At 45.0% G+C, this 17,450-nt stretch overlaps 1 protein-coding gene across 2 annotated transcripts in view; it reads left to right on the top strand.

Moving 5' to 3' along the window:
• Positions 1–8,070, top strand: part of SLC22A16 (solute carrier family 22 member 16) — a 67,413-nt gene extending 59,343 nt beyond the window's left edge. Inside the window, exon 8 of one of the 2 annotated variants that reach the window (XM_084623922.1) lies at positions 7,322–8,070. In XM_084623922.1, coding sequence (XP_084480048.1) covers positions 7,322–7,504 — 183 coding nt within the window. In that variant the 3' untranslated portion in view covers positions 7,505–8,070. The remainder of the gene's footprint in view (positions 1–7,321) is intronic. The other variant, XM_084623921.1, reaches the window with a different exon arrangement.
• The last annotated feature ends 9,380 nt before the right edge of the window (positions 8,071–17,450 follow it).

Here is a 17,450-nt window from a genome sequence, read left to right as displayed (position 1 = left end):
TCCTTTTTCAGAAGGATAAGTTTAGGTTCATGTACATAAATGGTGAGAAACCTTATACTGAGGAGTTAAACTGATAATGAGCTTATTTTACCCATTTAACATTTTTTTTAATTTACTTTTACTTCTTTGAAAAAACTTTACAACTCACCTTTAATATCACAGCTTGTATGTGAATTACAGATGTAAAGAAGGTGAAAGCGTATTGGCCTGAATTTTCAACCCAACCTCTCTTCCTGTGTGTGTCTTTTTGCACACACACAGTTGGGTTTTCCTACAAAGGTAGAGTCGTGTCCATTTGATTTTAAAAATATAAAATCTACATTTGTGAATGCTAGAGACTGGTTTGAGAGACTGTCTGAAAACTTGGCCCATTATGTAAGTAACCTCTGTCCAGTTTTTTAGGATTCATTTGTGATGGTGGGGAAACAGAGTAGGAATAAATCAATAAAGTTCCTAACAAGCACTCTTATCACACCAAAGAAATGCACCTAGAAAATACATGAAAAGCAAGATCTGAAGAGCACAGTAATCATGGGAGAACAGTCTCCTTTGACTCTTCTTCCCTTCAGAGTTTTGCTTTTCACTAGCAGTGATAAGGTTTATCTGTTCAGAACTCCTGCACTTAAAACACAGCTGGGGCAAAGTTTAAACATTTGAGAACACTGTAAGTAGCACTGCAAATATTTCAAATATGGATAACTCTCAGTACATTAAAAACACTCACATACAGTGTGAAACTTTGTTACAATAGTGACTGTAAATGTGTGTTTTCATGATAAACTTCTACCATCAGGCATTTGTAAGTTCACTAAAAACTTGCCTTGGGCTGAAGCTTATCATGCAAGGTCTCAGCTAACATACACATTTTGGGGTAAACTATGAACAAAATAGATTAATATTTTGAAATAGACTGACATAGGTTATGTTGATACAGTATATTATTTATGGTACACATCCTATATTCTGTTAAGTTTTTATTGCTACTCATTTTCACCATAACTCATTTGTGGCTCTGTCTCCCAAGAGTAATACAAACCATCCCAAAGAATGCCAATAAATCTTGAAATAATACCCACAGTTGTCTTGTTCATGCCACACATCGTAGAGAATTTGCGGTTTTAAAGTTTAAATTAAGGCCCCAGTTCAGTAAAGCACTTAAGCATGTGCCCTAGTGCCTTGAATATCAAGAGAACTTAGTTAGCAAAAGTGTTTATGGACATGACTAATAGATTTTATTCCATATTTATCATAAAAATTTAAGGCATATAATATGTATGAGACACATCACCGATCTCTGTGTTATATGAATAATAACAATACACAAAAAGGTTTAAAACATTTATTATGAATAACAAAAGACCAGATTGTGATCCCCTCCCCCCCATGCAATCTCACTGGTTTAAATAATAAATTCTACAGCTTGCCATTTAGATGACATTTTAAAAGTCAATTCATTAATCCAGTATCATCCAATTTATTTTTCTATTTTATCCTTTCTAGGAAATACCTCAAAAATACTTTATAGAGAGAGGTAGAGGAAGAGAATGCTTTACAGCTCTGGGTACAGCAGCTCTCATATCAGTAGGGGAAACTGACACATGAGGATGGAATAGAGTAAATAGCTGACAGTAAAGAGGAAGTGAGTATGCTTGTGGAGTAGTTAGAGTAAGGAGGGGAATAGATACATGCAGGGGCAGATTAGCGTATGGGCCCATGGGGCCCATGGCCAGGGGCCCCGGCCAATTGGGGGGCCCCCCCGCAGGATAGCTGGAATTCCACCCCATCCCCTGCTCTTCCTCTCTGCTCACAGGGCCCTACCGCCCTGTTCCTCCTTGTCCTCTTCCTCCTGAGGCCCTGCCCCCTGGCTAGGCCATAAACAGGAGTTGTAGGATGAGCATGTTCCCCCCCCCCCAAGCCCTCCCTTCCATGTGTAGCCTACCCCCAGCCAGGGGCAGCTCTAGCAATTTTGCCGCCCCAAGCAGTTGCCGCTGAATTGCCGCCGTGCCAAGAGTGGCGGAGCTGCCACCCAAAAGCCGCCGTGGCAGGAAAAGTTGTGGAGATGCTGCTGAATTGCCGCCATGGGACACGGACTGCCACCCCATTCTAATTATCGCCCCAAGCACCTGCTTGGAAAGTTGGTTCCTGGAGCCGGCCCTGCCCCCAGCCCCTCTCTTTCCCCCCTCCCTCCTGTGCAGAGCTGCCCCCACACCTCCAGCCCCTCTCCCTTCCATGTGGAGCTGCCCCCCACAACCCCTCTCCTTCCCCTCATTTTACACATGGGTATAGTGAAACACAGAGAGGTTAAGTACATTGCCTACAGTCAAGCACAAAGTGGATCAAGTATCACTGCTAGTTAGAGAACTCAAAAGTCCAGCCTGCCAGCCTCCAACTCTTACCAATAGACAATACTGTTTTAATAGAAAACCTCATGTCTCAGCTATTCCAATATTTGGCCCTTAGGCAGAGTTCTCTGGCATAATGCGGTATTACGTGTATAGACAGACGCAGCTGTCCACAGAATCATAGAATGTCAGGGTTGGAAGGGACCTCAGGAGGCAATCTAGTCCAACCCTCTGCTCAAAGCAGGACCAATCCCCAACTAAATCATCCCAGCCAGGGCTTTGTCAAGCCTGACCTTAAAAACCTCAAAGGAAGGACATTCCACCACCTTCCTAGGTAACGCATTCAGTGCTTCACCACCCTCCTAGTGAAATTTTTTTTCCTAATATCCAACCTAAACCTCCCCCACTGTAACTTGAGACCATTACTCCTTGTTCTGTCATCTGCTACCACTGACAACAGTCTAGAGCCATCCTCTTTGGAACCCCCTTTCAGGTAGTTGAAAGCAGCTATCAAATCCCCCCTCATTCTTCTCTTCCGCAGACTAAACAATCCCAGTTCCCTCAGCCTCTCCTCATAAGTCATGTGTTCCAGTCCCCTAATCATTTTTGTTGCCCTCCGCTGGACGCTTTCCAATTTTTCCTCATCCTTCTTGTAGTGTGGGGCCCAAAACTGGACACAGTACTCCAGATGAGGCCTCACCAATGTCAAATAGAGGGGAACGATCACGTCCCTCGATTTGCTGGCAATGCCCCTACATATACATCCCAAAATGCCATTGGCCTTCTTGGCAATAAGGGCACACTGTTGACTCATATCCAGCTTCTCGTCCATTGTAACCCCTACATCCTTTTCTGCAGAACTGCTGCCGAGCCATTCGGTCCCTAGTCTGTAGCGGTGCATGGGATTCTTCCGTCCTAAGTGCAGGACTCTGCACTTGTCCTTGTTGAACCTCATCAGATTTCTTTTGGCCCAATCCTCCAATTTGTCTAGGTCCCTGTGTATCCTATCCCTACCCTTCAGTGTATCTACCTCTCCTCTCAGTTTAGTGTCATCTGCAAACTTGCTGAGGGTGCAATCCACACCATCCTCCAGATCATTTATGAAGATATTGAACAAAACCGGCCCCAGGACCGACCCTTGGGGCACTCCACTTGATACCGGCTGCCAACTAGACATGGAGCCATTGATCACTACCCGTTGAGCCCGACAATCTAGCCAGCTTTCTATCCACCTTATAGTCCATTCATCCAGCCCATACTTCTTTAACTTGCTGGCAAGAATACTGTGGGAGACGGTGTCAAAAGCTTTGCTAAAGTCAAGGAACAACACGTCCACTGCTTTCCCCTTGTCCACAGAGCCAGTTATCTCGTCACAGAAGTCAATTAGATTAGTCAGGCATAACTTGCCCTTGGTGAATCCATGCTGACTGTTCCTGATCACTTTCCTCTCCTCTAAGTGCTTCAGAATTGATTCCTTGAGGACCTGTTCCATGATTTTTCCAGGGACTGAGGTGAGGCTGACTGGTCTGTAGTTCCCAGGATCCTCCTTCTTCCCTTTTTTAAAGATGGGCACTACATTAGCCTTTTTCCAGTCGTCCGGGACTTCCCCCAATCGCCATGAGTTTTCAAAGATAATGGCCAATGGCTCTGCAATCACATCCACCAACTCCTTTAGCACTCTCGGATGCAACGCATCCGGCCCCATGGACTTGTGCACGTCCAGCTTTTCTAAATAGTCCCGAACCACTTCTTTCTCCACAGAGGGCTGGTCACCTCCTCCCCATGCTGTCCACACTCACTCACCTGAAACTCAGGTTCCAAAACTACTGTTACAAGTATCAGCGGGGTTATTAATTCAAAACCAAGCAATTTATTGACAAGATGACAACGAGGAGCTGGGGTGCCCGAGAGCAGCGCACGGCCCGTGTCCCTGCCCCCGGGGCATGCCATCCAGGACAGGTGGAGGGTCCAGGGCTCCCCACAGAAGCCCAGGCTCCCTGGGCAGCTTTTACCATGGCTCGATTTCCAGCCTGGCCAAGAGGCAGGGCCATGTGGGGAAGGGAGGAGCAAGGGCAGGGCCCCATGGTGGGATGTGGGGGGAGGGAGCAATGTTCCTTGTGCCCAGGGCCCCAATAAATCTTAATCTGCCTCTGGATAGATGTGCTTAATGGGGGGAAGGGTGAGTATGATTCAGAATGAATTGGAGACTAACTGGAACTGGTTAGTCTAACTGGTGGGATTTCCAAAAGCGTTCAGCACTGACCTACTCCTGTTCCCACTGAAGTGATGGGAGCCTGATTCGCATTTATACTAAGGCTCTTTTGCGCCACAGTGGTCGTATAAAGATGCTTTAAAGTGGGAGTACATTTCATTTACACCCGCTTTCAGCCCTTTGCACTGTGTAAAGAAGCCTTAGTGTAGATGAGAATCAGGCCCTAGAAATTTTACCATTGACGACAGTTTGACCAGGAAAAGGCCAAACCTGAGCGCTTTTGGAAATTCCACCTAACAGTTTTAAGGCAAAATCTAAAAAGAGGCAGTGTCGGAGATTTCCAGACAGTCAATGTGGCAGCACAGGTCAGAATGACTGTTAACTATGGAGAGTTGACTACAGATAAGTGAACAATTTCCAACTGCAAAAGCATCCTTTGGATGCTTTTATAGATCGTGTTGTTTTTCTCAAAATTTGTGGTATAACAGTAACATTATGGTGGCTGAAAAAGTGAGGGAGCTGACAGCTCTTTTCAAGGAAAATATTGAAAAATATTAAAGATGGGATCCAGTAGTTAGTGTATACAATTAAGCCTCCTCTTGAAACACTCTCTCCTATAACTCTGTACCTGCCTGCAGAGACCTCCACCAGTCTGGCCTTCATTCCTACTGTAGTAGTGATGATTGCCCTCTTTTCTAATTCTTCATTGTAGGAATGTAACGGTTTTACTTTCATTGTAGTATGTAGCATTCAACAGTATTTTGCTTAGTTTTTTACTCTTAGCTTCTGCACTCAATATGAGTGTAACAGAATTTGTTAGTCTCTTAAGGTGCCACAAGTACTCCTTTTCTTTTTACAGATACAGACTAACATGGCTGCTACTTTGAAACCTTTGAAACAGATATAATTCTGCTTCTCACAGAGGATTGCTTAAGACAATTGGTGGCTCTGGCCCTGAGGGATCATAAACAGCTTGGTGTTTTTAACGGAAAATAACTCTGCCAAGTTACAGCTGAGACTTCAAATTTGAAATCTCTTTTCTGACTTCCAAAGAGCTATTTTCATTTAGAATTAGGGGGTGGTTGCCTGCCAGTGTACCCATATCTGTCTGAAAGTGCTGTGTTATGAAAGTCATAACCACAGCCATTTCATATGTTCTCTCTCATGTTTAGAAGGAAAGTATTAAAAAAAATGGATCAGAGGTTGGGATCAGTACAGAGCAAGTTGAGGACATCACAGTATCAAAATGCACAAAGTAACAGTTATAAAATAGAAAAAGAAGCCTGCGAGAAATGGTGTATTAAAGACATGTATTTACAGAGAAGTAGAGTAAGAGCACAGGGAGCATAATGGGATAAGATTGAAGATTAGTGTGTTAATATCTGTACAATGCTTTGAACATGTTAATTGCTAAGTATTATCATCCTTATCAAGCAATAAAAATTAAAGAAAAGAGAAAACAAGGAAGAATTTTTAAAAGTGCCGATTGTCCAGAGCAGTGGTTTTCAACCTGTGGTCTACAGATTGTATCTAAGGGGACCATGAAAGGTGACTATGAAAATAAAGTTTCAGATCCAAGAAAAGGAATTCCGTTTTTCTGATGGATCAAAAGTGCAGTATGTGAATTCCCCCACCTATAGGTCAAAACCTGGAAGTGTTGTTACCATAGAAGCCCACAGTTCAGCGCCCTTTCTCAGACTGCATCAAATGCCATGCTGAGCACCTGCAATATTTATAGTTGAATTCTGTTCAGCCAGTTTTCAGTCTTAGACTTCTATGGTAGGGGTCTGCAGGCCACAGGTTGAATTTTCACAGGGGTCTAACCATCCATTCAGAATGTTTTAGGGGTCTGCAAATGAAAAAAGGTTGAAAATCACTGGTCCAGAGCAACAAATTGATGGGAAATCTTCTATTGTTCTTTGGGACAGCATCTTCCTGCGTGTGTGCACCTAGCACAGTGGAGCCCGATCCTGACTGTGGCTTTGGCTACTACCACAATAAAATAAAACGATAATAATAATAGTACACACTGAAATCACAGTGTACATATCCAGATCATAGACACAACACACGGGTCAGTTAGAAGCTGGGCCCCCATCAGCTTTCTCTCTCTGACTCAGGACATCATACCTATTCAGAACATTATGCAAGTATGTACTTAAGCATCTTCCTGCATAGGAATGGACTTAAACATGTGCTGAAGTGCTTTCTTTAATCAGGATCTCTATGATCCCAGTTAAGAGATCCTGACCTACAGCTTGCATTGGAGAAAGGTGCTCAAATACTATGATGATAGGTAGAGTAGGTAGACGAAGAGCCAGGTCTACAGCTTCTTTTCCCCCCTCTGTGTGACAGCAGGGAAGTTGTAGTCCAATAAAAATAAATGTAAAATGAATTTAAGCAATCTTACAATTACTTTTAAAATTACTATCTGCTAAAGAGAATAATTTTTCAATGAAGTTGCATGCATTCTATTCACTTCTGCAAAGTTGTTCCTGCTTACGCTGGGGCTGTATTTAGCTCATTGTGTAAAACATTTGACTTGGTCTGTGTTAACTTTGCTGGACAATCTGTCAGTTTATTTATGTATTGATTTTTGTTTTATTTTAGCAATTGCAACAGGGAACATTTAAGACTTTTGATCTTTGGTTTTCATTGAAGTTCACTGTGCTCCCAAATTTTAAAAGTATTTTCGCAAGCAAGACCAATGTTTTCCATGAACCCAAAGACATGTGTAACCCTTACATTAATTATTTATTTCTTCCAGTTGCTTGTTGGAATCATGGCCTTTCTGAGTGGAATGCTAACATTAATGCTCCCAGAAACTCTTGGAAAACCATTGACTAATACTTTGGCAGAAGCTGCAGAACTGGGAACAAACAAGAACAGCTGTTTGGGAAAATCACCCCCCGCCCAGAGTGGTGTAGTGTTAGAAAAGATAGATGCTTAGCCAAAAGTCACACAGCACTGAAGAATAAAGCAACATCAAGATTGCTGTCACCAGTTTTAATCCTCATTAATTCTATAAGACCATTTTATTAGAGCAACCTGATCATGGTTTTAATGCACGCATCTTTTAATTTGTATGCAATCTTGCCTTTTCTAGAGGGAAAATATAAAAATGTCTGGTAGAAAATTTAAAAGGATTTTAGAGCCACTCGCAAACTTAATCATACTTTTAAAAATCTGTTTCATTTGCTTTGACTAGTTAGAGTGATTATTGTTCATTTGGAAAATACCAGGTTTTCCCAGATTCACGTATTTCCTTTCACTGCTGTAGATTTTCTGCAGCTCTGCTTGTAATCTCATCATGAAATCCCCTGTCAATAACTGCCATATTACAACTGACAGACACAGACTTTTGACTTATTAACATGGTAAGCTCAAGCACACAGTACTAATTCAACAGAAAAGGTTCTTAATTACTGTGAAAGGTTAAACAGAAATAAAGATTTCTGTTTTTCAAATTTTCTTCTGGAGAGACTGCCATTGCTAAAAAATGAAAATATTCTATGCAACAGCTTCTGACAAAAAAAATCATTCTCAATTTGCAGAATGTTCAAATAGTATGAATACTATTCATTTTGTTTAATGTCAAATGTATTTTTTGTTATTGATTTAGAGAAAAAACTGCTTTGGGACTCTGTTGAAGTATCAGTAAAGTCTATGTATACAGATAAAATCTGGTATTTTTGAAAACCTTATTCATTCCAAACTGTTACGTTAAATGACCCTTTCCCATTAGTTTCCGTTCAGACCTATCATCAGTTTCTTTATATCATCCGAGGGTAAAACCAACCCCTGTGCAAAGCAACCACACAAGGCTTATGTATCTTTTTAGTGCTCAAAATAGGATTTAAGTAGAGCTTAAGTAGTGCATAGGCCTGTGCAGTGCTGGGCGCTTAGGCTCAGATCCTCAAAAGTATTTAGGTGCCTGATTCCAATAGGAGTTAGGTGCCTAAATACATTTGAAGAGTTGGGCCTTAGTAAATAAGTGATGTATAACTGCTAGCATCAAAATGTTATTTTTTTCATGGACCATCCATTTGTAGCTCCATTTATTCAACACTGTACAGAACCAAATACTAAAAAAAAATTATTTTTGATGGAAGAAACTTATCAACCGTTAGAAATGGATGCAACAGTCACTGATTCCTGCAGATGCCTGTGAAACATCCAGAGCTGGTGCTAGCCCTAAGCAGAAATATTTTTGTTCCCGTCCCCCCCCCCCCCAACACTAAAACAGGCAAGTTCTTATGATAAAAAGTGAATGAGAGCCCCCCTTGAGCTGCTTGGGACCCTACGCAATTGCTTAGTCTGCTTATGCCTAGTGCCGGCTCTGAAAACATCCCCCTGTTATATCACTCGTGCTGATACACATGAGTGATGAAGACTGTAGAAAACACTAACAGGGATAGATTGAGGACATCATTTCACTCTAGCTGCTATTTTTTATAATTTTCTATCCCAGCCCTCCCTTTTTAGTCTACTGTAGAGCTAGCCATTTCTTCCATACCTGTGCAGCCTTCCGTATTGTGCATAAAGATTCTACATTCTATGCAAGTAATGGTTTGGACTCTGCTCTCAGTTACATCTGTACAGCTCCTCTGACTTCAGTGAGTTCTGAAAGAAGAATATGATTCAATATCTCTATGCCTCTCTAACAGGAAACAAAGCATCTCTCTTCAGTTACAGCACTGTCCTGGAGTTCAAAGTATAGAATCATAGAATATCAGGGTTGGAAGAGACCTCAGGAGATCATCTAGTCCAACCCCCTGCTCAAAGCAAGACCAACTCCAACTAAATCATCCCAGCCAGGGCTTTGTCAAGCTGGGCCTTAAAAACCTCTAAGGATGGAGATTCCACCACCTCCCTAGATAACCCATTCCAGTGCTTCACCACCCTCCTAGTGAAATAGTGTTTCCTAGTATCCAACCTAGACCTCCACCACTGCAATTTCAGACCATTGCTGCTTGTTCTGTCATCTATCACCACTAAGAACAGCTGAGCTCCATCCTCTTTGGAACCCCCCTTGAGGTAGTTGAAGGCTGATATCAAACCCCCCTCCACTCTTCTGCAGGCTAAACAAGCCCAGTTCCCTCAGCCTCTCCTTGTAAGTCATGTGCCCCAGCCCCCTGATCATTTCTGTTGCCCTCCTCTGGACTCTCTCCAATTTGTCCACATCCTTTCTGTAGTGTGGGGCCCAAACTTGGACGGAGTACTCCAGATGTGGCCTCACCAGTGCTGAATAGAGGGGAATCATCACTTCCCTCGATCTGCTGGCAATACTCCTACTAATGCAGCCCAGTATGCTATTAGCCTTCCTGGCAATGAGGGCACTCTGCTGACTCATATCCAGCTCCTCATCCACTGTAACCCCTAGGTCCTTTTCTTCAGAACTGCTGCTTAGCCAGTCGGTCCCCAGCCTGTAGTGGTGCATGGGATTCTTCCATCCTAAGTGCAGGACTCTGCACTTGTCTTTGTTGAACCTCATCAGATTTCTTTTGGCCCAATCTGTCTAGGTCACACTGGACCCTATCTCTACCCTCCAGCATATGTACCTCTCCCCCCAGCTTAGTGTCATCTGTGAACTTGCTGAGGGTTCAATCCATCCCATCATCCAGATCATTAAAGAAGATGTTGAACAAAACCAGCCCCAGGACTGACCCCTGGGGCACTCCGCTTCATACTGGCTGCCAACTAGACACTGAGCTGTTGATCACTACCCATTGAGCCCAACAATCTAGTCAGCTTTCTATCCACCTTATAGTCAATTCATCCAATCCATACTTTTTTAACTTGCTGGCAAGAATACTGTGGGAGACCGTATCAAAAGCTTTGCTAAACTCAAGATATATCATGTCCACTGCTTTCCCCATATCCACAGAGTCAGTTATCTCATCATAGAAGGCAATCAGGTTGGTCAAGCATGACTTGTCCTTAATGAATCCATATTGACTGTTCCTGGTCACCTTCCTCTCCTCCAGTTCCTTCAAAATGGTTTCCTTGAGGACCTGCTCCATGATTTTTCCAGGGACTGAGGAGAGGCTGACTGGACTGTAGTTCCCTGGGTTCTCCTTCTTCCCTTTTTTAAAGATAGGCACTATATTTGACTTTTTCCAATCATAGAATCATAGAATATCAGGGTTGGAAGGGACCTCAGGAGGTCATCTAGTCCAACCCCCTGCTCAAAGCAGGACCAATCCCCAATTAAATCATCCCAGCCAGGGCTTTGTCACGCCTGACCTTAAAAACTTCTAAGGAAGGAGATTCCACCACCTCCCTAGGTAACGCATTCCAGTGTTTCACCACCCTCCTAGTGAAAAAGCTTTTCCTAATATCCAACCTAAATCTCCCCCACTGCAACTTGAGACCATTACTCCTTGTTCTGTCATCTGCTACCACTGACAACAGTCTAGAGCCATCCTCTTTGGAACCCCCTTTCAGGTAGTTGAAAGCAGCTATCAAATCCCCCCTCATTCTTCTCTTCCGTAGACTAAACAATCCCAGTTCCCTCATTCTCTCCTCATAAGTCATGAGTTCCAGTCCCCTAATAATTTTTGTTGCCCTCCGCTGGACGCTTTCCAATTTTTCCTCATCCTTCTTGTAGTGTGGGGCCCAAAACTGGACACAGTACTCCAGATGAGGCCTCACCAGTGTCGAATAGAGGGGAACGATCACGTCCCTCAATCTGCTGGCAATGCCCCTACTTATGCATCCCGAAATGCCATTGTCCTTCTTGGTAACAAGGGCACACTGTTGACTCATATCCAGCTTCTCATCCACTGTAACCCCTAGGTCCTTTTCTTCAGAACTGCTGCTGAGCCATTCGGTCCCTAGTCTGTAGCGGTACATTGGATTCTTCCGTCCTAAGTGCAGGACTCTGCACTTGTCCTTGTTGAACCTCATCAGATTTCTTTTGGCCCAATCCTCCAATTTGTCTAGGTCCCTGTGTATCCTATCCCTACCCTTCAGTGTATCTACCTCTCCTCTCAGTTTAGTGTCATCTGCAAACTTGCTGAGGGTGCAATCCACACCATCCTCCAGATCATTTATGAAGATATTGAACAAAACCGGCCCCAGGACCGACCCTTGGGGCACTCCACTTGATACCGGCTGCCAACTAGACATGGAGCCATTGATCACTACCTGTTGAGCCCGACAATCTAGCCAGCTTTCTATCCACCTTATAGTCCATTCATCCAGCCCATACTTCTTTAACTTGCTGGCAAGCATACTGTGGGAGACGGTGTCAAAAGCTTTGCTAAAGTCAAGGAACAACACGTCCACTGCTTTCCCTTCATCCACAGAACCAGTTATCTCCTCAGAGAAAGCAATTAGATTAGTCAGGCATAACTTGCCCTTGATGAATCCATGCTGACTGTTCCTGATCACTTTCCTCTCCTCTAAGTGCTTCAGAATTGATTCCTTGAGGACTTGTTCCATGATTTTTCCAGGGACTGAGGTGAGGCTGACTGGCCTGTAGTTCCCAGGATCCTCCTCCTTCCCTTTTTTAAAGATGGGCAGTACATTAGCCTTTTTCCAGTCGTCCGGGACTTCCCCCAATCGCCATGAGTTTTCAAAGATAATGGCCAATGGCTCTGCAATCACATCCACCAACTCCTTTAGCACTCTCGGATGCAACGCATCCGGCCCCATGGACTTGTGCACGTCCAGCTTTTCTAAATAGTCCCGAACCACTTCTTTCTCCACAGAGGGCTGGTCACCTCCTCCCCATGCTGTGCTGCCCAGTGCAGTAGTCTGGGAGATGACCTTGTTCGTGAAGACAGAGGCAAAAAAAGCATTGAGTACATTAGCTTTTTCCACATTCTCTGTCACTAGGTTGCCTCCCTCATTCAGTAAGGGGCCCACACTTTCCTTGACTTTCTTCTTGTTACTAACATACTTGAAGAAACCCTTCTTGTTACTCTTAACATCTCTTGCTAGCTGCAACTCCAGGTGTGATTTGGCCTTCCTGATTTCACTCCTGCATGCCCGAGCAATATTCTTATACTCATCCCTAGTCATTTGTCCAATCTTCCACTTCTTGTAAGCTTCTTTTTTGTATTTAAGATCAGCAAGGATTTCACTGTTCAGCCAAGCTGGTCGCCTGCCATATTTACTATTCTTTCTACACATCGGGATGGTTTGTCCCTGTAACCTCAATAAGGCTTCTTTAAAATACAGCCAGCTCTCCTGGACTCCTTTCCCCTTCATGTTATTCTCCCAGGGGATCTTGCCCATCTGTTCCCTGAGGGAGTCAAAGTCTGCTTTTTCTGAAGTCCAGGGTCCGTATTCTGCTGCTTTCCCTTCTTCCTTGTGTCAGGATCCTGAACTCGACCATCTCATGGTCACTGCCTCCCAGGTTCCCATCCACTTTTGCTCCCCTACTAATTCTTCCCGGTTTGTGAGCAGCAGGTCAAGAAGAGCTCTGCCCCTAGTTGGTTCCTCCAGCACTTGCACCAGGAAATTGTCCCCTACATTTTCCAAAAACTTCCTGGATTGTCTGTGCACCGCTGTATTGCTCTCCCAGCAGATATCAGGGTGATTGAAGTCTCCCATTATCATCTGGGACCTCCCCCAATCGCCACGAGTTTTCAAAGATGGTGGCCAATGGCTCTGTAATTACATCAGCCAATTCCCTCAGCACCCTCGGATGCATGTGTGACAGGTTCGGTCACAGAGACCACCTTGGGACTGTCACCTAACGTGCTGAAGTTAACTCTGAGCCTAGTTAACTCTGCCAGCTTGGGATTCTAGAACCCTGCCTTGTTGAGCCAGACACGCTAGTCTGCTGCAGCACAGACCCAGGTCTGGTCCACACCCTTAAAGCTGCAGACTTTAACCAAAAACTGCTCAGCGGGTCACCTATCTCCAGCACCCAGACACCCAGCTCCCAATGGGATCCAAACCCCCAATAAATCCGTTCTACTCTGTATAAAGCTTATACAGGGTAAACTCTCTATAACACTGATAGAGAGATATGCACAGCTGTTTGCTCCCCCAGGTATTAATCACTTACTCTGGGTTTGTCAATAAACAAAAGTGATTTTATTAAGTATAAAAAGTAGGATTTAAGTGGTTCCAAGTAATAACAGTCAGAACAAAGTAAGTTACCAAGCAAAATAAAACAAAACACGCAAGTCTAAGCCTAATACATTAAGAAACTGATTACAAGTAAAAATCTCACCCTCAGAGATGTTTCAGTAAGCTTTTTTCACAGAATAGACTCCTTTCTAGTCTGGGCCCAATCCTCTCCACTTGTTAGTTCCAGCAGGCATCTTAGGTGAAAAGCAGGGGGTTTCTCATGACTTGGACCCCCCTTATTCTGCTCCACATCTTTTATAGCTTTGCCACAAGGTGGGAATCCTTTCTCTCCCTCTCCTTCTAAATAGAAAAGTACCAGATTTAGGATGGATTCCGGTATCATGTGACATGGTCACATGTCCTGAGAGACCCCCAGCTTCCATTCTTCCTGGGCTGGCCTACACATACACAGGAAGGTTTGCAAGTAAACAGAGCCATTTACAGCTGATTGTCCTAGTCAATGGGAACTATCAAGATTCTAAAGCATTAATGGCCCACACGTCGCATAATTACAATAGGACCAGTGGTGAGCTGGAGCCGGTTTGAACTGGTTCGCTGGAACCAGTTGTTAAATTTAGAAGCACTTTTAGAATCGGTTGTCCCATGAGGGACAAAAAGGGCTTCTAAATTTAACAACCGGCCAAAAGTGGCGCCTTAGGCGCCGACTCCGTGGGCGCTCCGGAGCTGGAGCACCCAGGGGAAAATTTGGTGGGTGCAGAGCACCCACTGGCAGCTCCCCTCCCCTCCCCAGCCCCAGCTCACCTCCACTCCACCTCCACCCCTGGTTACACTCCGCCCCGCTCTGCTTCTCTGCCCCGCCCCAGCTTCCCGTGAATCAGCTGTTTGCACGGGAAGCCTGGGCGGGCTGAGAAGCAAGCAGCGTCTTCGTGCTCAGGCCCAAGGAGGCGGAGCGGAGGTGAGCTGGGGCGGGGGAGCATGAGGAGGGCCTCCCACGCCGCAGCAGGTAACCCGGGGTGGGGGGCAGGGGAACTGCTCCCCGCCCCAGCTCACCTCTGCCTCCCTGGGCCTGAGCATGAAGCCACCGCCTGCTTCTAAGCCCTCCCAGGCTTCCCGCGCAAACAGCTGATCCACTGGAAGCCGGCCGGGGGGTGGTGAAGAAACAGAGCAGGACGGCGCATTCAGGGGAGGCAACAGAGGCAAGTTGGGGCCGGGCTTGGGGCGAGGCACCCACCAAATTTTCCCTGTGGGTGCTCCAGCCCCGGAGCACCCACGGAGTCGGCGCCTAAGGCGCCACTTTTGATGTGATCAGTGGGGGGAGCAGGTGCTCCCCCTCAACTATGCTACCCTGCCCTTAGTAGCCAGAGGGACATGCTGGATACTTCCCCGGAGCCACCCCAGGTAAGCACCGCCGGGACTCCCCACCTCACCCCCGGCAGGTCCCTCTGGCTCTTAGGGGCGGGGCGGGGTGGACACCCACTACAGTGGCTCACAAGACCCTCCTGCCCGGTTCTAAGGGCAGTCAGGGGAGTGGGGTGGATGGGGCAGGGATCCGGGGGGGCAAGGGCGTCAAAGAACACGGGGTTTGGATGGGGCAGGTGTCCCGGGGAGCGGGGGTGGGCCACGACCCCCTCGTGTGGTGAGGAGGGAACAGGTTGTTAAGATTTTGGCAGCTCATCACTGAATAGGACCTCGGAATTATACTTCATAATCCTAGTTTCAGATACAAGAATGATACATTCAGTAGATTATAAGATTTGTAATTATACCTTACAAGAGACCTTTTGCATAAAGCATATTTCAGTTACATCATATTCACACTCATAAGCATATTTCCATAAAACATTATGGAGTGCAATGTCACACCATGGACTTGTGCATGTCCAGCTTTTCTAAATGGTTCTTAACCTATTCTTTCACCACTGAGGGCTGCTCACCTCCTCCCTATACTGTGTTGCCCAGGATAGCAGTGTGGAACCTGACCTTGTCTGTGAAGACCAAGGCAAAAAAAGCATTGAGTACTTTAGCTTTTTCCACATCATCTGTCACTAGGTTTCAGAGTAACAGCCGTGTTAGTCTGTATTCGCAAAAAGAAAAGGAGTACTTGTGGCACCTTAGAGACTAACCAATTTATTTGAGCATAAGCTTTCGTGAGCTACAGCTCAGCTCATGAAAGCTTATGCTCAAATAAATTGGTTAGTCTCTAAGGTGCCACAAGTACTCCTTTTCCTCTTGTCACTATGTTGCCTCCCCCATTCATTAAGAGTCCCACAGTTTCCCTGAACTTTTTCTTGTTGCTAACATACCTGTAGAAACCTTTCTTGTTACCCTTCATATCCCTTGCTAGCTGCAACTCCAGTTGAGTTTTGGCCTTCCTGATTACACCCCTGCATGCTCGAGCAATATTTTTATGCTCCTCCCTACTCATCTGTCCAAGTTTCCACTTCTTGTAAGCTTCCTTTTTGTGTTTAAGCTCACTGAAGATTTCACTGTTGAGCCAAACTGGTTGCCTGCTCAACCATCTCATGGTCACTGCTGCCTAGGTTGCTTCGCACTTCTACTTCCCCTACCAATTCTTCCCTGTTTGTAAGCAGCAGGTCAAGAGGAGAACGGCCTCTGGTTGGTTCCTCCAGTAGTTGTACCAGGAACTTATCCCCAACATTCTTCAAAATTTTCCTGGATTGCCTGTGCACTGCTGTATTGCTCTCCCAGGAGATGTCAGAGTGATTGAAGTCCCACATTAGAACTAGGGCCTGTGTCCTGGAAACTTCTGTTAGTTGTCCGAAGAAAGCCTTGTCTACCGCCTCCTCCTGGTCTGGTGGTCTATAGAAGATGCCCACCACGACATCACTCTTGTTGCTCTCGCCTCTAAACTTAACCCAAAGACTCTCAAAAGAGTTTTCTGTAGTTTCATCCTGGAGCTCTGAACAATCATACTGCTCTCTTACATACAGTGAAACTCCTCCATCTTTCCTCCCCTGCCTGTCCTTCCTGAATAGTTTATACCCATCCATGACAGTGCTCCAGACATGTGAACTACCCCACCAAGTCTGTTATTCAGGTCACATCATAGTTACTTGACTGTGCCAAGACTTCCAATTCTTCTTGCTTGTTTCCCAGGCTTCTTGCGTTCGTGTACATGCACCTAAGATAACTAGCTGATTGCCCTCCTTTCTCAGTATGAATCAGGAGGCTCCCCTTGTTGCATCCTCCTCCTTGTGTTTCCTCCCAATATCCCTTCTGCACTTACCTCTGGGCATAGATCACCATCCCCCGTAGTACCATAGTATTCTGGGTTCAAACTTAGGAACAAATCATGTCCTGTGTGAGGAAAAAACATGCCTAGAAGCCTGGAAAAATCAGCAAGTCAAAATTTAGGGAGTTTCTATGGGATAATCATGTATGAAGTAGAAAGGGGACTTAGTGCTCTTCCCATCACATAGATGTCCTGATATATACAGGGAAATCCCACAGAATTCAAGATATGCAACTAGGAGTGGGGCTTTTGTTTGGAGACCTAGGCACTAACTCAACTCTTACACATTTTTACCACGTGAGTAATCCCATCTCTACTCAGCAAAGCACGCACTTACCTGCTTTCCTGAACAGGAATGGCATTATTCACATGCTTGGGGCAATGTGTTTTGCTGAATTGAGGCTCCAGTGCTTTTGCACTGCTCCCTGGCCATACAGCTTCCTCAGTAGCTGTACTTACCAGCAGCTCTTTCCTCTTTACAGGGTGTTTTATAGTGCAGGAGGGAAACAGCATAATATAATTGTGACAGGGAAATAAACTGATATTTTCTGATATTACAGCTGCCAGTGCCACTGTTAATTAAAAGTTTCAGGTT

This window comes from Lepidochelys olivacea (genome assembly GCF_965140295.1).
Source record: "Lepidochelys olivacea isolate rLepOli2 genome assembly, chromosome: 3".
Taxonomy (NCBI): Eukaryota; Metazoa; Chordata; order Testudines; family Cheloniidae; genus Lepidochelys; species Lepidochelys olivacea.
Note: the sequence above shows the minus strand (reverse complement) of the source record. Positions and strands in the feature narration are given on the sequence as shown.